General features: G+C 39.3%; 1 protein-coding gene across 1 annotated transcript in view; it reads left to right on the top strand.

Moving 5' to 3' along the window:
• Positions 1–27,149, top strand: part of LOC122798187 (squalene monooxygenase-like) — a 1,523,743-nt gene that overhangs the window by 1,465,566 nt on the left and 31,028 nt on the right. The window contains exon 10 of the mRNA XM_044066934.1: positions 8,498–8,585. Coding sequence (XP_043922869.1) covers positions 8,498–8,585 — 88 coding nt within the window. The remainder of the gene's footprint in view (positions 1–8,497; positions 8,586–27,149) is intronic.

Genomic DNA, 27,149 nt, shown 5'->3' with positions numbered 1-27,149 from the left:
TGATATGAAAGAGGAAGTAACTTGAGCTGTAGCATTCTAAGGAGAGAGTCTGTAATTTTAAGAGCAAGATGAACTCGATGGGGGGAGGGCACTAAACATTCTGGTTGTATGGAATACACTTGGAGGGCAAATAAATTTAAATAGCTTAAGTGGGGGTAACTTCAAAAAATGATAATATTGTGCTTACTGATAATAGCCAATGACAGAGAAGAGGAAAGGAATTATGTGGACAAAATAATGTAAGGGGAAGGCAACTAGAGGAAGAGTGAGTTTAAGAACGCAACACCAATGTGGAGGGTGGGGAAAATCCTGTTTCTGTGCAAATCACAAGAAACACAGCTTTAGTTTCTTCCCCAGTTTAATTATGCAGTAGAAAGCAAAATGCATTTAAAACACAGTTTAATAAAAATATACCACAATATACAAAATAGAAAAAAAAAACAATAAAGCATGCAAAATCTGAAAAAAAGAAGGCAAACTAAACTTTCCCCTCGCAGTAGTCTATGGCAGAGACTGTCTGGGTTTTTTTAGTTTAGTTCCTAGCTGCTTCCTCACTTCACAGGTAAATAACCTTAAGTGAGCTGTTAACGTTGGATGGCACTATGCCAAGGCACTGCTATGGGCTAGGCTTGTAAATGCTCCAGGGCCATTAGACTAATGCAAACCTATGAACCTATTATAATTTGTGTGTGACTCACAAGAGACGCAACTTTAGTTTTTTTCCTAGTTTAAAATTACAATTTTAGACAGAATTAAATTAAAACACAGTGTAATGAAAATACACCATAATATGTAAAATGAAAGAAAACAATAAAGCAACACAAAATATAAGAAGGCAGACAAAGAAAAAAACAGCAGTATAGAGCAGAGCCTGAATGAGCTTTTCAAATAAAGCCACAGTTATTAGGGAGCCCTCTCCCAATGTAAATGTTTCAACTCTGTGGAAATGTACACAGCAGAGCTGTTGAATATGCCAGTCCTACCTGTCATTAGAGTCGCACACACTCATGCTAGTCAGTCCTTGCCACATTTGAACACCTGCTTTTCTAAGTTCACAATCTAGAAAACATTGTATCAGCTGCCAACACCACAGGATTTAATTACTTCACTATCTTAATGGAAATATGTACATGTTTAAGAATTACCTGGCAGGATTCCTAGAGATTTATTAAAAGATATTTTACAGCAGAACTCTGAGTGAATGTCTTACCTTAGTGTGTGTTATGCAGTAGATTCATAGGTTCATAGGTTCATAGGTAGGTACTAGGCTATTGGCCCTGGGGCCTATACAAGCCCAGCCAAAAAGGTACCCTGGCTTTTGCCACCCAAGAAAATTATTTTCCTGTGCCACTGTCGAGCAGAGCCACAGAAGTGATCCCGGGTGAATTTCCCATTTCCCATCCAATCATCAAGATTTTTCTTGAAGAGTGCTAATGAGGAGCTTTGTTTGATATAGATAGGTAGTTTGTTCCAGAGTATGAGAAGTCTCTAGGCCAGGAATTTATCCCTCCGGCATGTTATGTTTATTGTGGTGACAAGGTTTAGTTCCCTAGAGTGTGTAGCTCGGAGGGACTGGGATTTCTTTACGTGGAGCATGTCCAGCAGCTCTGGGTTTGACATAGCTTTGTATGTTAGGCAGAGATCACCTCTGAGTAGGCGATATGTGATGGAGTAAAGCTGGAGTTTTTTGAGACGGTCTGCATAGGACATCTGTTTGAGGCCAGTAATCCTCTTTGTGAGGTATTTCTGCAGCCTTTCCAGTTGTTGTAAATGTCTTGTGAGGTACATACCAAAAGGTGCACTGTACTCTATAATGGGTCTAATGAGTGATGAGTAGAGGGGAACAATGACCTATTTTTTTCTGGATGAGAAACCTTTTGTGATGAGGTGTTCCACATAGAAGGATTTCCTGACTACTGTGGTGATGTGATTATCAACGGAGAGACTACTGTCTACCTGTGTCCCAAGGTCTCATCACACTTTCAGTGTTAAGTATACTACTGCCTAAGTTGTAGTTCATGGTACAGAGTTTTTACCAAAGGGGATGACAATGCACTTTTTGGCACTGAGCTTGAGGCCTTGGCTTTGACACCAGGCATCTGTCTCAGTGAGGCCCTTTTGTAGGATGTCCACATTGTTAGGAGTTTCAATTGTGGCTCCTAGTCTGCAGTCATCTGTGAACTTCGTTAGCCAAAGACCTTCTGTGTTAGCCTGTACTTCACAGAAGTAGATACCAAACAGGAGAGGACCCAGTAGTGACAAAGGAATGACAAGCGGATTCACAAATGGCCCTACAGAAATACTCCTATCAGTACAAGGCATGTGGTCTGGTTTGCACTGTAAAATGTAATGCAAATGTAGACATCCAAGCAAACGCTACCCCACAGCAAAACATATGCAACCCATAGCTCACAAAGTCAGTGTGCCAAACAGTCACAGCCCTTAAGGCTGAAAAACACACCTGATACACTTGTAATAGGTAATTCTATAGTCAGACACACTGATGTCCCGCTCACCAGGCTGAACAAGGAGAAGGTCACAGTGAGCTGCATGTCGGGCGCTAGGATCCACCACATAACGCAAGCACTCAGGTCACTCCAAAGAAAGTACAAATATGACTCTGTCATAGTACATGCTGGTGTGAATAACCTGAGACGTACCTCCCTCGACTACATGAAAAGAGACATAGAGGAGCTCTCCAATCATGTAACTCAGGCCGGTATGACCCTGACCTTGAGCAGCATCTTACCCTCACCTAGAATTATGCCACAGTAGAAAGACAAAATGATCGATTTTAACAATTGGCTAAAATTTTGGTGTCATTCAAAGGGGATCCAGTGCCTGTCAGCCTGGGATGACATGCTCGACAAGCCACGTTGCTTCGCTAGGGACGGCTTGCACCTGTTACCCATGGGCTTTCGGATACTGGCAAAGGCTCTTGCCACCCCCATAGTGCCTTTTTTAGGCAAGGCTCAAAAGACAAACCCACCTCCATAGAAAACACAAAGAACAAGAAACTAAGGGTAATACTGTTAAATGCTAGAAGTCTAAACCTCAAAATGCACGCACTCTAAGCTCTCCTCAGTATGGAGAACATCGATATCTGCTCAGTGACAGAAACCTGGTTCAAGGCTCCAGAGAGCACTCCAGCACTACCAAGTTATACCTCATATCATGCTTTTTGGCCCCAAAACTCAGACCGAACCACAAAAGGAGGGGGAGTATCCATATTCATCAAGGATACCCACACCTCCAGGTTAGTTTGCATTGCACAAACCATCAGAAACTATCCATGTGCAACTAACAGTGGGCAAAACTGCCTTTCAGTTTATAGCATGTTACAGACCACCATCTCAAAATCAGGAATCCCACTCGGCCTTCCTGAAAACATTGGAGAACATGAAGATCTTTCCAAACACCATTATATTGTGTGACTTCAACTACCCAAACATAGACTGGGAGCATTACTCAAGCCCCAACACCCTAGCCCAAAGGTTCCTGGAATTTATAAACTCAAATGCCATGGAACAACTAGTCACAATGCCCACAAGAGGGGAAAACATACTTGACCTGATCATCACCAACATGGGGACCCTATGCTCCACACCAGAAGTATACCCCTCATTGGTAAGATCAGACCATAAATTAATTTCACTGGATATCCAAAACCCGACCACACCCCCATCCCAGAAAACCACAGTGAAAAACTTCTCAAAGGCGAACTTCACACTTCTCAAAACTGAGGTGGAATCCTTCAAGGCCCCCGGGCCAGTGGAAACTATGGCCCAAACCACAGAATCCTATATAAACGCATTCTATGGACACCTCCAAGAATGCATGGATCATGCTATCCCAAACAAAACCAAGACCCAATCATCCAAAGGCAGGTGTCCAGTCTGGTGGACCCCAGCCATAAATAAGTTGTACAACAGAAAGAGAAAGCTACTACATGATAGAGCAAAATCTCTAAAAGGGAAGGCATCTCTGATTAGTACTAGCAAAAAATTACGATCCCTCATAAAATCCTCCAAGGCCAGCTTCGAGAGAAAAATTGCACAGGACACTAAAGACAATCACAAGGCTTTCTTTAGCTATGTTAGGAACCTGGGATGCAACTCCCACATATACTCAGAGTTTATTCTAAATGATAAAAAATACACTGAACCCACAGACATTGCCAACATCCTGGCAGACAGGTTCAGTGCAAACTCCCCCCTCCCTTCCCCCACAAAAGAGCAAATATCTATCCCAGCAGAATGCAGCCTCCCTAACATCTCAGATGCTCAGGTGAAAGCCGCCCTCTCCAAAGCAAAAAACACTGCTTCAGTGGGACCAGACGGTGTCCTGGGTTGCGTCCTACATGAACTCCAAGAAGAACTAAACCCTCACATAAAACTGCTGTACAATCTCAGCCTCACTACAGGATATGTACCCAAAGAATGGCGTACAGCAACAGTGGTCCCACTCCACAAGGGTGGTGCCTCAACGGACCCTGGTAACTATTGCCCCACAAGCCTGACTAGCCTTATCTGCAAGGCCATGGAGAGGATCATCATGGAACTCATAAACAAAGACATTGGGGCCTACAGACACTAGATCCTACCCAATTCAGCTTTGTCAAGAGCAGATCCTGCCTCTTGAACCTGGTCGACTTTTTCGAAACAGTCACCAAGGCCATAGATGAAGGGAAAGTAGTCCACACAGCCTATCTGGACCTTGCAAAGGCATTTGACACAATACCCCCACTTGGGCATCATAGATAAGCTATCCAGCTTAAATATAAACCCCTATGTCACAAGATGGGTTGCTAACTGGCTCAAAGACAGAACCCACAGAGTCAGAGTTGCCAGAGCCATGTCAGACTCAAAACCGGTTACATGTGCTGTCCCACAAGGCTCTGTCCTGGGACCTCTCTTGTTTGGCATATACTTCTCTGAGGTACAGGCCAACATGGGAGGACTATGGCTGACCAAGTTCGCAGATGACTGCAAACTGGGTGCCATAATTGACTTTCCAGCTGACAAGAACATCCTCCAAAAAGGTCTCACAGAGATGGATAACTGGTGCCAGAGCCATGGCCTAAAGCTAAATGCCAAAAAGTGTATAGTCATACCCTTTGGCAAAAACAAAGTGCCCACAAATTACCACATAGGTGGTAACCCATTAAGTATGGAAGAAGTAATTAGAGACCTGGGGACCCAAGTTGATAGCAATCTCTCCTTTGACAACCACATTGCCAAAGTGGTTAGAAAGACCTTCTACATAGCCCACCTTATTACAAAAGGATTCACATCCAGATCAAGTGAGGTAATAGTGCCCCTTTATTCATCCCTCATCAGGCCCATCATAGAATACAATGCCCCTTTTGGGGTGTACCTTACCCGACACCTGCAGCAACTAGAAAGACCCCAAAAGTACCTCACAAAGAGGATCAAGGGACTCAAACAGATCCCATATGCTGCCCGGTTAAAAAAAACTCCAGCTCTACTCAATTGCATACCGCCTACTTCGAGGCGATCTATGCCTGACATACAAAGCTGTGTCCAACCCAGAATTAATGGACATGCTCCGCCTCAGAAAATATAAATCCCTTAGAACCACGCGCTCGAGGGACTTGAACCTCAGCACAGAAATAAATAGAACATGCTGGAGGGACAGATTCATAACCCAGAGGCTCCCCTCGCTCTGGAATAAAATCCCAGTCCATGTTAGGCAGAGCACCTCATTGGGTCTCTTCAAGAGGAATCTTGATGAGTGGATGGGAGATCATAGGTTTACCCCAGGGATTACTTCTGCATCACTACTAGACAGAGGCACAGTAAACTAACCTTAAAAAGGGCACAGCAAACTCAAATTAAAGGGTGGCGAAAGCCAAACACATCGGGCTAGGCTTATAAATGCCCCAGGGCAGATAGCCTAGTATGAACCTATGAACCTATATCAAATTATATACCAAATTAATAGTGGCATGTTGCTAGAACTATATTCAAAGCATACTTTTCGATATATCCTGGGATTCAGAAAGGCTTACTGCAATGTGGAAGCCTTATCTCAGAATCTTCCAGTATCACGATAAGCTTCTCTGATTTCCAAACTGCACTGCTGCTATAGTTTTCCAGTTGTTGGTGCCTTAGCATGGAGGGTATTCTCAAGTGCAAAGCATCATGCTGATGCATCTGTCCAGGGGAGAGATGGATGTCTATGTGCTCTCCCTGGAAATGTCTGTGGCTTTCATTTAACTTGGTTGAGGGATGATTCAGAATCAAGTGAGTGAATGAAATTTTACTCTATAAGGAAAAAATGAATTTTATCTTTTGACAGTATTCATACATTCATGCTCATGGCAGAATTTGCAGAATAGATAAGTGCAAGCAGAGTTGGTTTGCAGATGTGAGTGTGCTTGTCTGCATGTGCAAGATGGCAGTTGAATTTATGTGTGTGTGTGTGTGTGTGTGTGTGTGTGTGTGTGTGTGTGTGTGTGTGTGCGTGCGTGCGTGTGTGCGTGTGTGTGTGTGTGTGTGTGTGTGTGTGTGTGTGTGTGTGTGTGTAAGAGAGAGTCTGAATGGTTCCGCTACTGGAGGTGGGAAGGGGATGCTGCCTCTGTATGTGTGTGTATTTGGATGCATGCATGCATGCATGTGTGTGTGTGTGTGTGTGTGTGTGTGTGTGTGTGTGTGTGTGTGTGTGTGTGTGTGTGTGTGTGTGTGTGTGTGAATGTGAATATCTGGGAGTATATGTGCAAGTGTGCATGGGTATCTAAATGCCTGTGTAGGTATGATGCATGTGTCTGTGTGTGTGTGTGTGTGTGTGTGTGTGTGTGTGTGTGTCTATGTGAGCATTCTCACACACATGTAGGAGGTGCCTCTGCTACTGCAATGGATGGCCTGGTAGTGATATGCTAATCAGCAACTGATAAGATGTTTCTCTGTGAAGCTTTACTATGTCTCTGAACTGGAGATTCTCTCAGTTATGTTAATTGATTGACCCACATTGGGTGATTAGCATGGGCAGAAACAGACTTTCATTTACATGCTGTGGCCTCAACAAGTGAGTTACCCTTCTCTTGTGCATTGACCACTGCATATTGTGGATCCTTCACTGCACAGGTGGGTGCTTTAACTTGAACTTAGACTAACTACATTTGGTATCTACATTGCATATTACCAGGACTTACCATACAATAGAATATAAGTGATCTCATGCTGAATACATGATATTCAAAATAATGTATATCTCTTAACCTGGTTTGCAGTTTTAAGTATACTGGGTATAACCCAACACTTCATCACAAGAGTTCATTAAGTGTAGCAATGGATTTTGTGTTATACCAGACTCCTCCATGATGGAGTGGATTTTTTTCCTTTAATCGTCCATGTAGTTTTACCTATTACTTGGGCATAGCATGTTTACAGTGCATGTTCATCTCTGTCTTCATTACTATTCAGAAGCTTCATGAATCTTGTGCACTGTCCTTATAATTAAACATTTTAAATGGTATTCTCTGCATTCATTGTTTACATTAATTTGTTCCAGTTTCTAGTTCTACTGCTGGCATTAGGGTGGGGATTTCAAATAACCTCCTAGGCATATCATTTGGAAGACTGTACTGTTAAGCACACCATAAGACAAACTCCATCAATTTTAATATGACAAACATTGCAGACTGTAAACAACTTTCCCCAAAGGCAGTGTAAATGTTATCACTCATCTTCTTGTATATCTCTGGACATACACTATCAGTCCTGAGGCTAAAAGACGTGTGGGACAATAGTAATGTGCTTAATGTTGTGTAACTGGTTAAATATTGATTCTAGCTAATTTCACATAAATATGTTGGCATGCTAAGTACTATATCAATGTGTTTAGAACAGCTGCAGGGAAACATTTCATAAACACAAGTGAGGCACTGTGATGTACTGTGCTGCTGTCATATTCATGGGATGAATAGACTTAATAATATACATTCATAGATAACCAAAGATGCTGAAAAAGTGTTTATTTTCCATTGTATTGCTAATCACTCACAAACCATGAATCATAAAGAATAAGCATGAAAATAAATGATTAGTATGTATAAATTGCTTAATCTCAAATTTTCTTCAGTGATTTGGTCACCTTATTTTATAGCTAGATTTTGCAATTCCTGAAATGTTTCTTTCTTTCTTTCCTCTGTCTCCACTTCATTTCTTTCTTTAATTTCTTCATTTTCTCTCTCTTTCTCATTTTTCCTGTCTTTCTTCTTCTTATTTCTTCATTTTTTTCAACAGTTTTGCAATTCAGGTAGACAACTATGTTTTTATTAGCATTTAGAAAAATAAATTCTACCATTTGTCTTCCCATAATGATCACAAGCATTCTGAATTCTGATTAGACTAAATGCCTAACACGTGCAATTTGTTTCTTGTTTTTCTTATACAGTATCAAATGTTTTTTAAGTAGATCGTACATATGTCATGATGTATGTTTTGTGCTTTTCAATACTTTCATAACATTTTAGGTACTACTGTTTTTGTCCGGAAGGCATGTTTTGAGTATTGCAACTTTGGAGAGAAATATTCACAGAAGAGTGCCCAAATGTATGGCATGTAAGTATCTTAAAAGTATACAGCGTGCAAGAGTCATACTTCACATCATCAGAATTTGTTAAAAAGTATGTGACTAATTATTTAGAATGACTATTACTTATTCTAAAGGAGGTACTTTTCCGTTAAACCCCTACCACATCTTGGCGCTGCTGTGTTTTGCTGTTTAGTTGTTCATACAGGACTGAGAAATGTTTATTGTTAAAAGAACTATATAGATAGATTATGACTATAGCTTCTTTTTAATGTCTCCACACCAGATAACTTTATTCAATTGTGTTTTAGTCTTTCACTGCTGGAGGATACCGCATTTCCATGCCATGTGGTTCATTATTGCAATCATAAGCCTTTCCATTTTGTTTTACTTAATGGTAAAACCAGGCAATGACAGACAGTAAACTGACAGCTGCAGGCAACAAGTTAAACAATGGCAAATTCTTCATATGCAAGACTTACTGAAATGCAAGACCTGAGTGACACGATGAACTGGTGGCATTACTACAAATAAACCAAGAGGTTTTAAAAGCCTAGAATATTGATAGAAAGAAATGTAACTAGTTCACGCTTTTGTAAGAAGCATTACAAGTCAACACTTGTTACATTCTGCTTGAAGACATACATAGCATTATGTAGTGTAGAAATGTTGTCATAAGAAGCATTTTCACAGTAGCACTGTATGCTTGACTTTGTGACGATACAAGGCCATCTTTAGGGTTATTTTACTAACTGTAATTTTGTACCAGTTATTTCATGAGTTATATACATGAAACAAGGAATACTTCGAACTGTCTGACAGTTTCTTTACAAGACTAAATAGTACTCTGCTGCATGTGTTGTCTGTCTCCAAAATTGTACCAATAAACCTCAAACTTCCCTTTATGAATGCACAATTCTGTGACTTTGGAAGTTCTCCATTAAATAGAAACTTGTGTGTCACTTTTACAGATGTACTTGTTACAGTGAAACTTGTGTCTGCTACTGAAATACCGGCAAAATTCTACAGTGCGAGCTGGTAGGGGTTTAACAGAAAAGTACCCTAAAGGATTCACTCAGTCTAGATTCCGGAGTTGTACTTTAATGAAGTGAAAAATACTGGTAGTTAAAGAAATATAAACTTATAATGCTAGGAGAAAAAAGTTCCTACAGTGTGGCTAGTCTGTGAGTGCTATATGTAGGACTTATTGCTGCCTATCATATAGCTTCTCTTATTCTTTCACTGCTGTGTCACTGGTAACTGTGACTTTTTATCAAGAGATATCAGAATCATGGGCCATGTAATCTTGGGTCCTACTGGTTTCCCATTAAAATATTAATTTCTTAAGTCAAAACATAAAATATCTTCCTTTTAATTGCCACCCATATCCATCTCATTCTCTCCCACTGTTTTTCTTCTTCTTCAGAACCAATTTTCTGTCATCCTTGGAACTAGCCAAATACCTAAAAGATAACTTTTCTTTCTCTTTTGCCTTTTACTTCATACATACATACATACCGATTTCTACGTCTTTGCTTATGCAACAGGCCTGAAGTAACTTTGTTTTGATTTTTTTCATTGTCTATGTTACATATTATTTACCCACTAATATGTGATCTCTAGAACTGTGCTCATGCTGTCTTAGCAATGAGAAGTGCAGTACAGAGAACAAATTATCATGTGTGGAACTCATGCTTTGTTTATGTGGTTCAGTATAGGGGAACGTAACACCCCTAATTATTTTCTACCAACACAGCATAATATTATCCCTTAAGAATGATTTATTTATGTGTTTGATTTCTTCAAATACATAACATTACAATTCAAAGCAAATCATATTTTTGAACACAATGCCAGCCACAGCAGGAATTTCTGGCATCACCATCTATATGTGCCTGCTATAGTAAACTTATAATCATTATTAAATAAACTGATTCTGTTCTCCAAATCCATTCTAATATCTGAATCAAACAATTATACATGACTGGCCCCATCACAGAATATTGAGGCAATCAGCTGTTTACTGACTTGTAGAGAAAGTTTCCTTTTAGCAGCTTATTTTACGAATAAAAACTTCTGTTTCCCATATTGAGTATTTTCCCTACACTCTTTTTGTCTGCAAGATTTCTTACCAGGGTCCTGTGAAATACAAAGGACTTAACTCCTGGTCATAAACACCAAAACCGCAAAGTTCTCCTTCTTCATCTCTGCAAACACTTAGTCAAAGAAGTGAATCAAGCTGGATTCAAGTTACCTACTTTGTAAAGCCACAAGGAGTTTAGGGTACCAGACGATCATGTTTTAGGAACTCCACTCATAGCTGATGCAGTCTTTTGCACAGTCTTCACTAGAATGAAAGTGAGATCAAAAGGCCTATGCTTACTTATATATTTATTTAATCATTATTATTATTTGTGTGTGTGTGTGTGTGTGTGTGTGTGTGTGTGTGTGTGTGTGTGTGTGTGTGTGTGTGTGTGTGTGTGTGTGTGTGTGTTTTTACATGCATGTTGTGATTACTAGATTGTCTAACTGGAGACTCATGAATTTTCAATTAAGTTGATGCCCACTTTGTAAAGCCATCAACTTTTTTTTCCTCTGCTCATAGATAACTCTTCATACCCTGCAATGTTTTACCTGCAAAATTTAATCATACTGCACAAATGTCAGCATCATTTCTTGAATTACTAATTTTTTTTTTATGTTCAGTTATATGTATCCAAACCAACACATTTGTATGTAACTCAGAAAAACACTAGAACTGATACTGTATATAGTGTATTGAAGTTGTTTTTTCTGCTCTTTTTCCCTTCTTGTACTGAACAATAAAACTTTACAATGACAAACAAAGTATGAAACCACAGTCCACCAGGCTAAATGTAAGTACAGTTTAATGAGTGTTAGCGCTTTCAGGTACAAACCCTTCCTCAGACACAAATCATATAACACAAAACTAAGTTTAAATACAAATGCTTTTCACAAATTATACAATCAAGCTTTCAATCAATCAATTAAATCCTAAAAATTTTGAATATATGGCCTACGCCTTCTTAAAACAGGCTTTAAACATACCATACCATTAAGCCCTGGATGCCTGTAGCCCCCAGTTCAATTATCCACCTAGTTTCACAGTATTCAGTATTACTTATGATATTACCCTTTCTATCTCCTATGTTAACCATTTGCAATGCTAAAAACTAAAAAAAATGATGTCCTGGATGTCTTTCAATATGTTGGGAAAGTAAATTGCATTTATCCTTAAGCCTAATGGCTGATGTCTCAATATTCTATCCTTAAACCTACAGTTAGTCTTTCCCACATAAAAGGAGGGACAATCTACACAGGTAGCTAGATGGACTATATTCTGGGACAGGTAAGTAGCCATAGCTCTTGGGGTGTATTCACATCCCTCTGTGTAATGGGATAGACAAATATATGTGATCTATTGATATGCTTACAGGCTTTGCAACATTGACATGGAAATGTTCCATCCTTGTCCTCTTCCTTCGTACCTCTAGAGGACTTATCACAGAGAATCTGCTTCAAATTTTTATTTCTCTGATATATAAATTGTGGACTTCCCCCCACCAATTTTTTCAAAGAGTCATCAGTTTGCAGTATTCTCCAATTATCTCTAATGATGTCTTGCACCTATTTAATAACACTACTATAAGTTAACTGCAGGGCAATTTGCTTCTTGCTCTATTATCATACCATTTCCTCCTTTTATCATACATATTAAACCTATTAGGATTTAATTGATTGAATGATTGATTTTATAATTTGTGAAAAGCATTTGTATTTAAACTCAGTTTTGTGTCATATGAATTGTGTCTGAGGAAGGGTTTGTACCTAAAAGCGTTAACATTCATTAAACTGTATTGTTTTTAGCCTGGTGGACTATGGTTTCATACTTTGTTTGTTGTTGTGAATTGTTTTTGTACCACAGACCTTTGCTACCAACTCCTGGTTTACTCTTGCATTCTAATAATAAAGCTGTATGTATTTTGGCATGCATGGTACTGTACTGCTTTTTATCTATAAAGCCTTTCTCCCTGGGCCTCCTCTGAAAATAGGCAAATAGTCCAGTTGGACAATCTCATTAAACAAATATTAAATAAATAAATAAAGATAGAAAGAAAGAGGGAAAAGCTTAGCAATTAAAGTGTACAATATGCAAAATATCAAAATGTATATATATATATATATATATATATATATATATATATATATATATATATATGACAGTAAGTAATAACAATTGCTGCATAAACAAATCAAAAAAGTACAAGGTGTTTAATTGAAATGAGAAGCCATGTTACAATTTCTAACATATCTTAAATATTCATTGTCTACTTTGTGTTTTATATAGGTTAGGACACTGTATAGTATAATGGTTTCACTAGACAAATACTTTTGTATTAGAATATTTAGTATGCCATTATGGAGACATATGAAGACTGAGCTGCATGTTGCATAGGGGTGATGTTAGAGGCTGAGTAGAAAGTTGTGAAGACTGTGATATTAGGTTGCAAAGATTTGTTTAAGGAAATGGATGGATTAAACCATTATGTATTAGAAGGGACAATATCTTTCACAAAAATCAGAAATACAACAAAAAACATCTGAAGAGAAGGAAAGAGGTACTGTTATGATTTGAACCTATATACACTATGTATGTATTTACAAGAAAAGTAGTTTACAAGTAAGAGTGTCAATAAAATACGCTTTGACAGATATTGGTAGGATGTCACAGTTTATTATTATTATTATTATTATTATTATTATTATTATTATTATTATGTAATTTGCTTGATGGTTGACCTTTGCATAATGTTTGCATTTGTCAAACACTGCTTCAATTTGTTTTAAAGGATGTTTGATTTATTAAGTCAGTGATCAATTGCGTACGCTTATTCCAGATAATTTTTGACAAGGATATTTCTATGAATTTTTGTATTTGCTAGTTTCTGTTTCTTTTTTAGGTGAATGCAAAGTTCTACTGGAATAGTAAGATTCAGGTGGTATAATGGTTGGTAATCCTCAACTGTAATTTAGAAATTGATGGGTTTTATTTGGGAGATGAGGTTTTATTAATTTTGAAGTACGAACAGGATAATTTTGTCAGAAGGGTACAGTTTTGAAGTGTAACTGGACAGTTATGAATGGGCTTAGGAGTTTTTGATAGGTTTGTTCCAGTTTTGTAATAAGGACTGCACCCTAAAAGCTCTTCTTACTGCTCCCAATTGGATCATTCACTTACTGGTGGTGAGAGATAGGTATACCTTGGCTAGGTAAGTACACTATTGACCATTCATTACTACGTGGGAAGCCAATGGATTCAACCATTTCCCCTGTGTTAAGAATTAGATACTAGCGAGTCAGCCAGCAAACAGGTTATGTCATCCTATCCTTCCCTCCCACTAGATGATTTGTTAACTCAGGATAGCTGCCTGGCTAGGGAGGAACATATACATTTCCATGCACGTATACCTCATTCAGCTCATTGGTGTGCATGCACTAGTAGTGCTGTGTTGCCAAGCCTGTTTCACAGCTAATCACTTACCCCACCAGTAAATATCTCCAGTGTGGCAGGCCAAGCCGCCTCCTATCCCCTGGATGGATGAGTCAGCATCAGCCAAACAAACCATTTTTCCCACTCTTGCCCTATGTTGCCTATGCTGCAAAATCAAACCAGATCAATTAGGCCATAGTCAGGGCTTCATTCCTCTATGACAGAAAGAATATATTTTTTATTTTGTTTTGTAGACTTAAGTTACATAGTCATAGCGTAGTTGAGAACATTCTGTGATAGATACTGTTGTTCCTTAGTTATTCATCCACTTTTCCAAATGTATGGAGCAATGCCTGTCTTTATTTCCAGTGCTGGCTTTCAATCACACTGCTCCAGTGTAACTATGTAAATGAGAAATGGTTCAGAAGGTCTGTCCAAACTGTAATATTGTTTACTTTTCTGCCATTGCTTGCAGTAAAGTAGTCTTCTCTTAATTTGTCACATATTCTCCAGTATGTTGTGAAATGTCCTTTTCCTTTATCACTTCACATGCTGTCTGCTTCAGAGGGGATAATCTAGCATCTATATGATTTTCCTGATTTTTCCATAATATCCTGTCAGGGATTTTACTATTACTATCTTGTATTGCTCATTTTTTTATTAACCTTTATGTTTTCAATAATAACCTTATGCATAGTTTACCATTCTTTTGCCAAGTTAATTCTATTGCTTCTTCTTTTTCTTCAATCTGCTGAGATATAATTTCAATACTCCTAATCATGACAATTTAAGTCAAGGGGGCCCCTCACTCCGTGAGTCTGTATCAAAGTTGTAGTTTCCTGTCCTACTCCCCCATAAACCTGTCTGCAAATGCTGTCAGCATGGTCTTGAGATAAAAGTTAACCCTCTCCACCAAAGCATTTTTGTGGGCTGTAGGGAGTTATTTTTAATTGTTTTAACCAACATCACTTCTGCAAACAACATAGCAGGTCTGACATCAAGTATGTGCCTTTGATTATCGTTTTTTCCCATGGAAAATCCACAATGTTTACATTTTCAGTAGAGCATGTCCCACCTTTTCTTTATTAATAGATGATAAAACAACTGCATCAGGATACCTAGTAGTATAGCTTGCCACCTCCAAAATATAACTTTTACCTGTGGCAACTGGGATGCGACATTGGCACACAATATTCATGGCAACCATCTGAAACAGAAAAAGAAGTAGCACCAACACAGCCTTAACTTTATGTCCTGCTTTGCCAACTCTTGACATTGTTCATGTCTTGTAGTTCCCTCTCCCATCTTTTACAAGTCCTGGACAAAATAAATATTGCACAAGCCTATTGTTTGCATTCTGTAATCCCATGTGGCATGAAGTTAAATACCACTGGGCAGTAGCTAGAAGTGCCTGATGGCTGGCTCTTGGAACTTCAAATTCCTGTAACATATCTCCCTCTAACCTTCTGTCAGGAGTCCATTCTCTCTACATTATCCTCTTCGCACAGTCTGTGGATTTCCCCCTTCCATTGAAATAAGGAGACTTCTTGATTACTTTTTCTCAAGCTGTGGAAGGTGGGAAATGACAATTGTGTCTGTTGCTTTCCTCTTTGTAATCTACCCTCATTTCCCTTCCAACAAAAGTCTAGTATTTTTCAATAACTGTGTCTCATATTCGTGTTTATATCATGTTATCGAAAGATGAAAATAGCGAACGCTATTTCATCGGCCCCAAAACATCTAAACATGAAAATATCGAATTTTCAGAACAGCAAATGTTTTCCCATGGAAAAAAATGTGCTTCTCCCAAACACATACACACAACACAAGCACATCAAACAAACAGCAACCACACACATACACTTAAATTCCTACATCTAATGCTACACTAAACATACACTACTATCTACCCACTTACGTTAACCCAAACCCTAACCCTAAGGTCCGTCACTATCGCACACTCACCTAACCCGCGCCCTAACCCTAACTCACTTAAACCACCCCTAACCCTAAAGTCTGTCACTATCGCACACACGCCTAACCCGTGCCCTAACCCTAACTCACTTAACCTGCCCCTAACCCTAACGTACAAACAATCGCACACTTACCTGAACCCAACCCGTAACTTTCCACTACAGTGCTAAGAATAGCAAAGCCAGAGAAACAGCCAACCGAATTCTTTCCCGAGGAAAGAATTTGCTGTTCTGCATCTCGCTATTCTTAGCGTTCGCTGAACAGTGTTTAATATCAGAACATTTGAAGTTTTAATACTTCGATGTTCTGATATAGACCCTCATATTCAGCTTATTGCTATAAACCAAGTTTTCCCTTGAAGTAACCAATTTAAGTATATGTCCAGCACTTTTGATAGCTGTGGACAAAATTCTGGCTTGCTGCTATTGCATATCTTTTTCTTAATGTAGTCACATCACAATCTCTACTGGAGGTGATGGAAGGCTTAGACTCTCCACAGCCATCTTCTCTACATGTCCGTCTCTATGCCTGGGTAGGTAATGGCATTTACACAAGGTACTGCATCATCAAAGTCACTACCTATTAGAATATAGGTCCTTTGTTTCTTATTAACCTATGAACTCATAGGTTCAGTCAAGGAGACCATCAAGAAGTCTTGTAAATAGTGATTTTAGTTGTTTATTATTGTTCTTTTAGATATGTATATTTGTTTTATAATATTTCTATTACCATATATTAATGTTTTGTTGTTAAAATTTTCAATAAACACTTTTGAGGAAAAAAATCCAGTCACATCACCCAGCACTGGTGAGAGAATAACAATGACCCTATTAAGAAAACTTTCTCCATATATCCCCAGTGAAAATGTATGAGTGCCCATTCAGCCATCCAGACCATTTTTTAAACATTGCTTAATATCTGCTGGGATATCATCAATCTAGCTACAAGCTTAGCTTCTTCCCCTGTTCTCAGTCAAAGAGGATCATAGCTAATGGTACATGAAAAGATGGCCCTCACACGGTCCTAAATGCAATAGCGTGTACTGGCACGTAATGCTCCTGTTCACAAAATGCAGGCTTAATATTAGTTTTGTCTGATACAGTAGCCCACCTGGTAATGGCTTCTTTGTCTCCACCAGAATAGGGTACAGAACCTTCAAGTAATCCAGAGAAGCTGTAGTGTAGTTTCAAGAAGTCCTTACCTACTATGATGTCAGTTCCTCATGTGGCTTTTTGCTCCACTTTGTCACTGCATACATCTGGATTATATATGCCCACCTAGTAACAATGGAAGCATCTTAATACTTAGTGTATACTGGAACCAGTGAGGCTAAATATGTGATGGTTGCTGACTTGACAAAGGGTTACTGTCATATACTGTTGACACCCACAACAAAGGAGAGATTGTCAAAATTCATCAAAATAACATTTGGGGTGAAAATGTCCCAGCAACTGTCCGGGGTCTGGTAGATTCCATCCTAACAAGAGTTGATGACTGTGTTCTTGTTTATAAAGATGATACTGCAGTATTTAGTGAGGCCTGGCAGGTGCACATGCAACATAACAGAGAGGTGCCAATCAAATCAAAAAGCACTGTAAAAAAAAAGGATTGTGTTGACTCTTAAGGCAAATAAATATCAGGTCAGTATGGAAGAAATAGCCTACCTTGGTCACTCAGTGGATGGTGGCAAAATATGTCTAGAACCTGCCAAGTTAGAGGTTATCCCGACATGGCTTAACCCTATTATCAAAAAGTTGGTAAGGGCATTCCTTTGTCAGTGGGGTATAATAAAGCGTGTCTGTCACTGTGTAACTATGGAACAATAACCACTGGTCTTACAGACTTTACCAAAAAAAAAAAAAAAAGAAACAGGACAGCTAAGGCTATTTTAACACCAGCTTGTTAGTAGGGTTTCCAGAAACTCAAGGATGCCTTAAGTGGAACCCGTGTTTTAACAAGACTTCAGCACAGCCAGTAACTTATCATGCAAGAAAATGCTTCAAACACCAAACCTGAAGCTACACTTAGACATATGTCTTCAAAAGGAGCAGAGGATCCAGTAGTTTACTTTTGTTGCAGATCTCAGCCAAAATAAAAATTTTATGTTGCTGGAGAGAAGGAATGTCTGGGAATAGTTGGGAGCTTCAAAAGCTCCACCCCTACATGTATTACAGAAATAAACAGCAGTTACCGATCATTATCCCTGAAAGTATTACTGGACAAAATGAAAACTTTTTTTAGATGGAGTTTAGGATTACAGTCCTATAATATGACAACTTCATACTAGAGTGATGCTAGTAATGTACATGCAGGTTGTCTTGCAAGAGAGGGTACTGGGTAGAGTAAAGTAAAATGCATCTCTAGTCCTCAAGATTTGTTTCTTAATGGTGTCACAAGACACGTACTTGAGTCTAAGGATGGGGTGGGGGGGTGTGTGGCAGAAAGAGCAAAGCTTGTAGTTGTGTTTTAGTAAAACATATGGAAAAACTGTATTAGGCTGAATTAAACAAAATCATTTTTTATAAAAACTGTGATTCCATTTTTAGTAATGTTGAAGTGTGCAAAAGATGTGAAATATAAAAATATAATTTCAGTCACCTCAACCACCAATGGAGGCTTACACATAAATTATTGTCCATTAAAGTGACCTAGCAATTTAAAAACATAGCCACGACCAACCTCAAATCTTTGATTTCATTTTGCCCTGAAAAACTCCTAGTATGGTCCAAAGTTAAGCTACCCATCTTAGCTAAGATTGCAGCAGTCTGTATGATCTTTTTTCCTAAGTATATTTTTCTTACAAAATATGTACCTTGCCTTGGGTCAACCCCCTCTTACCCAAAAGCTCCAAAGAATATTGTTCAGCTTTATATGGGATAATAGGTATCCCAGTCTAGACAGGAAGAAAATCATGGCCAATAAGAAGTAGGGAGGACTGGGACTTCTCAACTTAGTGAGATATGAGCAGGCAGCATTTGTGTCTAAGTCTGTAAAGGGTAGAACTCACCCCAGACTAGAATGACGTCCCTCCAAACTTTGCCAAATGCATCTCCTCTGGCAGAAATACAGCACATTGGAATGAAGGAAGCTGCAGGACCAAGATGGGTTAGAGAACTGGATCCGTAAAGACATCTCTAAGGTAGGGGTGATGTATACCCCTCAATGTCAATGGGAAAGACTCCGGGCAAATAAAAATATTGTTATTGATAATGAGCTAATTTCCTGAGAGTCATGGATTTTAATTGCTTCCTACAGTGACTGGATTTCCATATGCCTATGGTAATAGGGCCCTAACCTTTACTGAATTTAATGCAGGAGAGGACACTCCAAACATTCATTGTTTACTGTACCTACAGTAACTTTGCAAGGATCTTACCAAATTCACCAGTGATGGCCGAGATAGTGCTCAGTGGATCAATCCGGGGAAGGAAAAAGTTTAGGAAATCTGTTCCACACCCGTCTCTGTATTCTATCAGTTTCTAGATGTCTATAATAGTGATATATTTGAGTCTGACAGTATGAGATGGGCTCAAGAGACAGAGGTAGATTTTGGTCATAACGCATGGCAGGCTGCCATTACCAACTTGAGTTTCGGGCGTTTGTTCACCCTGTTTTTCACTCAGTTCAAAAAGCTTTATTTCTGGCACATCACTCCAAAACAGGGAAAACACCAGAAATGGGGAAATTGTACTAGCTTATGATGGATGTTGGATGAAGCTGATTTTCTGCATCTACTACAGTATTATACAGACAGCAAAATGTTTGGGATCAGACTCATGCAGAGGCAGAACTGTCCATGAAAAAAAAAAACATAACCCCCTACACACACACACACACACACACACACACACACACACACACACACATGCACACAGACAAACACACACCTTTAGTAGCGCAGGCTTTGGATTATGGGTATTTTGACAACCCTTTCAGTCTAAAGTAATGAAAGAAAATAGTTACTTCTCATGCAGCTGTCTCTGTGATTCTCTTCAAATACCTGATAGTTATTCCTAAGGACATTTCCCCGGATTTACATAATTACATTACTAGACTGTGTGTCACTTAAACAGCAGGATTTTTTTTTGATGATTTGAGTGTTATGTTATTTTCCTATATGCACAGGAACTTTAGCTACTGGCATGCACAGAAAGCGATAAACCATTAGACTGAGTTCTGCTATATGTTATCTGTCTGGTAAAACTAATTTATTTTGGATCTATTTGTACATAACTGCATCTATATTTAATTTTGCAAGCCACATTACTTAATGTTATTTATTTTAGTTTAAAAGTTTTATTAATTTATTGTCGAAAGCTTGCTGCTGGTGGTTTTACAAATAAAGATATGTGTATTGACCTAGTGATATCTTAGTTGTTGGCATCCACCTTTAACAGCTGGCTTATTTTAAGGGTAAATAGTTATTTTGATTTTGGCATGGCAGATTGGACTGGCTCGTGGCAAAATGTTAACATAAGGACAAGATAGGGGTATTGACACTAGAGAGATATTAAAAATCCCTCCTGGAAAACACTGTGTGTGTGTGTGTGTGTGTGTGTGTGTGTGTGTGTGTGTGTGTGTGTGTGTGTGTGTGTGTGTGTGTGTGTATGTGTGTTAGTGTGTGTAAAATAATTCTGGACAATGCTGTTAAGGTATGATTGGAAGAAACTGGACTGGGAGCAAAGTAGGTGGGATCCTAAACTGCTTTCCAGCTTGTCAATGTAAAGCTTATTTGGGTACAACAGATGCTGGCTAATATCTAAAATGGTAGTGCACATTTACCATGCACTCTTAAGACCAACTGCCTCTTGTATATTACTTACAATTCAGTGGTTTGGATTATGAGACAATCACTCCTGACTTTTAAATATAAACTAATGCCAATGGGTGTGGAATTATATAGTTCTTTCAAAGGAGAATTGTGTTTTCACTTGTATCCTTTGTTAAAACTATGTCTATATGTTGGTTTTGTTACTCATGGATGTCCATAAGCACAAAGGTACCTGCCATCTGTTATTCTTTATAAATTGATTTACAGTAATAAAGGGTAATCACTGAGTGGAATTCATAGAGATGCATTGCACAGCAAAACAAGGCTTATCGTGCATAGCAGTGATATGTTGTAGCTCAAAGTGCACATGAATATCCAGATTGTGACACAGTGCATATCAGAGCTGCTAACTGTGTTTTGATGGGTAAACTGGAGCAAAGCTAAAAATTTGCAAGCTAACCACAGTTGATCACAAGAACAAGTAAACTGTAGAATAAGGGATCAGACACACCCTGACAAGTGCGAATCTCATGAAACCAGGTTACAGCAGGTGTAGCAAGTCAATGCATGGAGGAGAAGGATACCAACATGTACTGCACATTAACAGCATACAGCACATTGTAAACACCTGTTGTCTCATGTCCAGTTACCTGGACAGTCATTGGTCCAATGAAAGGGGAAGAAAGAGGGGTATAGGACAGTAGGAAATTGGGGAACATGGCAAGTAGACATACACATAGAAGGGAAGTGCAAAGTACAGGCATGTGGCTGGGTGGGGAGGCAGAGCACATAGCATTGTGAGAATAAGTATATAAGTATTCATTTTCGTGTGTGTGTGTGTGTGTGTGTGTGTGTGTGTGTGTGTGTGTGTGTGTGTGTGTGTATGTAGAAAGAAGGCATGATGGGGATATTGATAGAGAAGGAGGAAGAAGAAAGATAATATAAGATACTCAGTGATTCTACAGAAACACAAAACAATGGAGAGAAATAGGGACAAATGTGTGCATAATCTGGGCTAGACAGATAGAGAGAAAAGAGAGTAGAAAGGATGATGAGTAGGGTAAAATGCACAATAGGTGTAATTTGGCATATTAGGATGGGGTTACATCTAGCTGGGTATAGGTTGAACTAGGAGGGGCATGCTGGCTACAGAGTGGCCAAAACTGATGTTTTTGAGAACCATCAGATTACTGGATCAGAGTAGCTGGGAACTGGATCTACACTATTGTGATGGCTCAATAGCAAGAGGGCACCATTCATGTGAATCTGAAACTTGCTCCAGGAGGGGCATGGTAGCATGGTCGCAACTACCCAACAGGCCATTTCCCTGTGAAACCTCTCCTGCACCATCTGCCACACTGGTAGCTGGGCTACAGTAGAGATGAGCTAGAGGAGAGGTTAGAAACCAAGGTGAGGCACTCCAACCTCTCTCATCCACTTCACCCACAACAAGTGGAACAGAAGTGGACAATAGCAGATACATTTGCTGTGCATTGGCATTATGGTAACCTACAGAAGGGATACTTAGTGAAAAAGGTGACATAAGTGAAGATGTACTGCAAGCGGTACAATGACTGCAATACATGTTCCTCAGTAATAAACAAACTGGCCTCACAGTGCCAAAAGTCTTTAACATTTTCTGTGGTAGCCATAATGTTTGGCCTTTCTCTCTCTCTCTGTCTGCACTGAAAGATAAAAAGGACAAAATAGCCTTCACTCATAGCTGCAATAGAGTGAAAGGTGCAAAACTACACTCACACGTTTACATGCAAGATAGCAGAAGCCTGAAAATGTACTCACAGCCTCACAACTAAACCATAACTGAATACGTATGTACAAGAAAACAGAAGGCTAGAAATATTCTTACAGTCTCACAGCTAGGTCACAACTTCACATGTAAATGGAAGATACCAGAATCCTGGTATGGTGACCATAGCCTCACAACTGAACACTGATGTGGTACCCCACAGTACACAACAGTGCCAAGACACAGACAAACAAGGTACATTACTAAGCCAATCTAACACAGTAGCCCACTTGGAATGTTCTGGAATCTTCAGAAGAAACAGACTTTATTGAGAATAATGCTCTGAATAACAGGAAAAAAACTTTAAAGTTGCAGTTTGAAAAGTAGTAACAAGCCATCCACTTCCTATACTATTCATGACATTCACACCTAACCTCTGCTTCCTATACAAAACCCAAGATTCTTTTATCCTAGCATTTTGAAGTCCTAAGTAGTGTATTCAGGAGATATTCAGAATGGTGACACAACAGGTGGTCATATTAGTACCTGCATTGCTTACTGGTCTTGGGAATGTCAGTAACCTCAGTCAACAGCTCAACCAGGTCAAACTAGGCGTATTCTTTCTTATATAGACCCCCACAGGATCCCAGCAGCCACTCCCGGAACTGTCTCTTAAGGACAGCTACTGGCAGCTCACATTATGAATATCACGTAAAGCAAAATGATAGGCTGTGATTCATGTTGGAAATTTGATTTCTAAATCACCAGCAGTGCAACTAGTGTTTTTAAGAATGATGCATGTACATACATAGGTTTCATGCATGCACTATTGAGGCAACATATTGGAAGGATTAAGTGGAACCTATTTTCTTCCCAAAGCAGTAAAATTAAGACTGTACTCTGAGATCTGCATTTCTAGCTATTTATCTTCGTATCCCTCATCCTGCTTATCCCCCACCCCTGTTACTGTCTATATCTTCTCAAATTCTTCTTCACCAGCAATTCTTCCCTTAACCTAAGAGACACATAAAGGTTAGGAAAAAAACTTACAAAGCAAAGCAGAATCTGTCTTGGGCCCCCTCTGCACAAGATTGCATACTTGGTAGGTTTCACTTCTATGTCTAGCTCACTTTGCATGTTCTGAACCTCTTGTACCTTTTTTTAATTAGTTGGGCATTGATAAATGGCCTTGTTATCTGCCTGGATCTTTCTGGACAGCTTCTCTCCTCTGCTTTTCTTACATCTAAATCCATTTCCTCCTTCTCTTCAAACTGCCCTTCTACCACCTCCTCCTCATCCTGCTGTAGGTCACCTTGACTGGTCCGCAATTTTTGTTTTGAAGTCTTTATTGCTCATATATCACAGCATTACTTCTTCCTACTCATTTTTCTTTTCTCTATGATAGGGATATTTGAATTTGTTCTGCTTCACCCACTTCCAAGTGAATAAACTCATCATCCCCTCTCTTCCCAATGGAGTTGGCATCGCTTGCTACTACTGCTGATGCTGTTGTGCTTTTTGCAGCTGTGATGCCAAGTACCTTCATACACCTCCACTTTGTCCTTGTCCTGAATCCATTACTGCTTACCTTCCTCCTTTACCAAGGACAATTAATTCCTATGATTTATTAGTACTCCCCATTGTTTCAACAGAAAACATTAATAGCATCCTTTCTGTTATGCCAGTACTGTGCCAAATCCTTCCACTTGACTCTTGTAACATGTGAATGGATCAGGTTATCTACAACCCTTCTTGCTGTAGATAATATCAAATTGAACCCATATCTACTTTCTGCTAATGTGATACAACCATATAATCTTCCACAACCTTCATTTTCATAGTCATATTCATCAGATCCCTCTTCTAGGTAGCCTGCATAAGGATCCATTTTTTTAATTTGTTGAAAATGTGCCTTAACAGTTATGTGAGTGCCACTTGCATTTGGGCCACTTTTCAATTTCCCCACTCTGTGTGCCCTATCATATTGTGGATCCAGACTGTCACTTTTCTTGGTTAATTCATTGGCCCCAGTCCTGTAAAATTTTTACCACGTCTCCCCCTTCTACTCCTTCTGCCACCCTATTATTCAAAAGTTATCCCTTTGTGATCAGTTTTGCAACTCGTTTGTTTTTAAACCCATTGTATCTTACCCAGACTTAATCTCTAAAAATTCACATTCATACCTCTCTATTAGTTTCTTGGTTGCATCAATTTTCAATTCTTGCATCAATATTTTTGCTCATATCACTCACTTTCTATTTAATGTAGACCACTGTGGTCTGCATACTCCCCACTTCAACTACAATGATTGTATTTTCTTTAAACTTACACTATTAAACTTACACTATGTCTGTCCTCTTGCTTTGCCATTCTGCCTTCCTCCCACCACACCAACTCCTTACAGCATAGGTTAATACATTTGCTATTTTATGCTCCACTTACAGCCTGCTCCTTATGTCATTTTTGCAGTTCAGCTTCTTAGGATATACATATACTGCCTTTCTGCCCTTATCTTCCCCATGTTCACCAATGATCCTGAACTCACGTCTCTGTCTTCCACTCACTCCCTATTCTCTATGTTAAATTATGATATATAGCAAGTCTTCAGTACCCTAGCTGTTAATATGTTTTTCTAATGTTTGCAATACATTTAGTTTACAGTTTACCATGGGATCCTCAGATCCACATTTAATTTCTCTGACTGTCATGCATCATTTGCAACATTTTGTCTTACTTCCCCTTTCAGTTGCACATTTCAAGATCCTTGTTTCCCCTTAGACTCCTTTCCACCACTCAAAACAAACCCCCCATATCACTATGATGTTTACACACCAGTCACTCTTACACCATTACTTCTTGCTATCCTGTTCCTCTTTAAATTCTTTAGCAGATACAAGCTGCTTTTCCAAGCAACCATCTCCCTCAGCATCTTCGCAGTTCCCCCTCTGGTAACATGCATTTCATAGGTATGTTGCACATGTGAGACCTTGTCATGGAACAAAGAATAGGTGTACATACTAATCTGCTCTATGGATTCCTGCAACTTGTACCGCCATATGGGCCATACATAATATATGCAGCTGTGTCTACATTGTAGATGAGAGAAGGCAGCCTATCTCTATACTGTCCTGTATGTCGAACACAGATGTTTTATGTGCATATGCTGTTGGGACACCTGTAATGGGCATTACCATGTGTAACATCAACATCATAACCCAGTGGCTTGGTATAACCTAAGACCAGTTAGGTACTCCATGCTCATGCTATCTGTGATGTTTGCCCTTTACCTGTAGATCCCTGATGGCCTCTGTGTGACAGACATCCCAACCATGTGTATTCACTTGTATGTCCCAGTGACTGGTCTGGAGTAACACTTGAGTGCCTTCCTGTACAGAGCGTAGCATAAATTTGGCACCTCCTGTGTTTGTGTCTCTGAACAAGGCTCTAATGTTGTATATACTGCTGACAACCAAATGTTTGTAATTGGTGGCCTACTGTCTCCAGAAGTAATTGGCCTTCATTAATGTGTTCCATATACTTCAGTATCATGTCCTCAAGATATAGACAGCAGACGTTAGGCAACTCCATCTGAGCAGCGAATGACATCTTGCTTCAGGGACTCAGGACACGTGGACAGTATCTGATGATGAGTGCAAGTGCTCACCAGCCTCTATGTGACCAAGCCTGGGACGCATTGGTCAGTAATATCAATGCTTTTGGTGATCAGAATCACACAGTACAGCAATGTTGGAAGCATGTTGCCAACAAGATCAGAATGACCTGCAAGAAAACCTACACCACAAAGCCAGAGGGCCATCCACTAGAGAGGGACCACATCCCAATGAGGCTTAACTGATGAGGGACAGCTCCTGATATTCTTGCATGTTGATGATGAAGACACAGGTATCATACTTGGAGAATTTGATACAGGTTCCAGGAGTGGTCACCCCCTTGTATCTCAGAAAGATGTGTACCTGGTTAGTAGCTGTATCGAATGTACTTATAACAACTATGCACAGACAGCATGTAGGCAAGCCACATATACCTATAGATATATTTTCAATATGAACACACACAAATGACAGCAGAGTTATGTGTCTTTTCTGTATTTGTCTATTCTGTACCACAATTTGCAAGTGCAACACATAGTTTTGCATGTAGTATTGGCATTCAGATTCACTCTGCTCTGTCTTTGGTATTCAGAAGCTGGACCACTGCTATGATGATGCTTATACAGGCTGGATTAGGACAAACAGATGCTGTCAGCACCTGTTCAGGATTTGACAATGATGCTAAGACACATATTGAATCACAGTCAGATGATACAGGACACTGTCTCACTCCCAGATGGTCCCTTATCCATTGTTTAAGGTGAAGGTATTGTCTCACCTACACCTGGGCTACAGGCTAGACTGGATGATCACCATCCACATTAGGGTCTCTCACATGTCTTTGAGCATAAGCTCTGCACCCATTTGTTCACAGCAGCAAATGAGCACATTGTGTCTGTGTTTATACGCACTATATGACAACTTAGCATGGGTTACATCATTGTCTCATATCACAGATGGTTCCTGATATGTGATGGC

This window comes from Protopterus annectens, chromosome 3.part1 (genome assembly GCF_019279795.1).
Source record: "Protopterus annectens isolate FY-2018-M chromosome 3.part1, PAN1.0, whole genome shotgun sequence".
Lineage (NCBI taxonomy): Eukaryota > Metazoa > Chordata > Ceratodontiformes > Protopteridae > Protopterus > Protopterus annectens.
The sequence above is the reverse complement of the archived record's forward strand: the minus strand, read 5'-3'. Positions and strand labels throughout refer to the sequence as shown.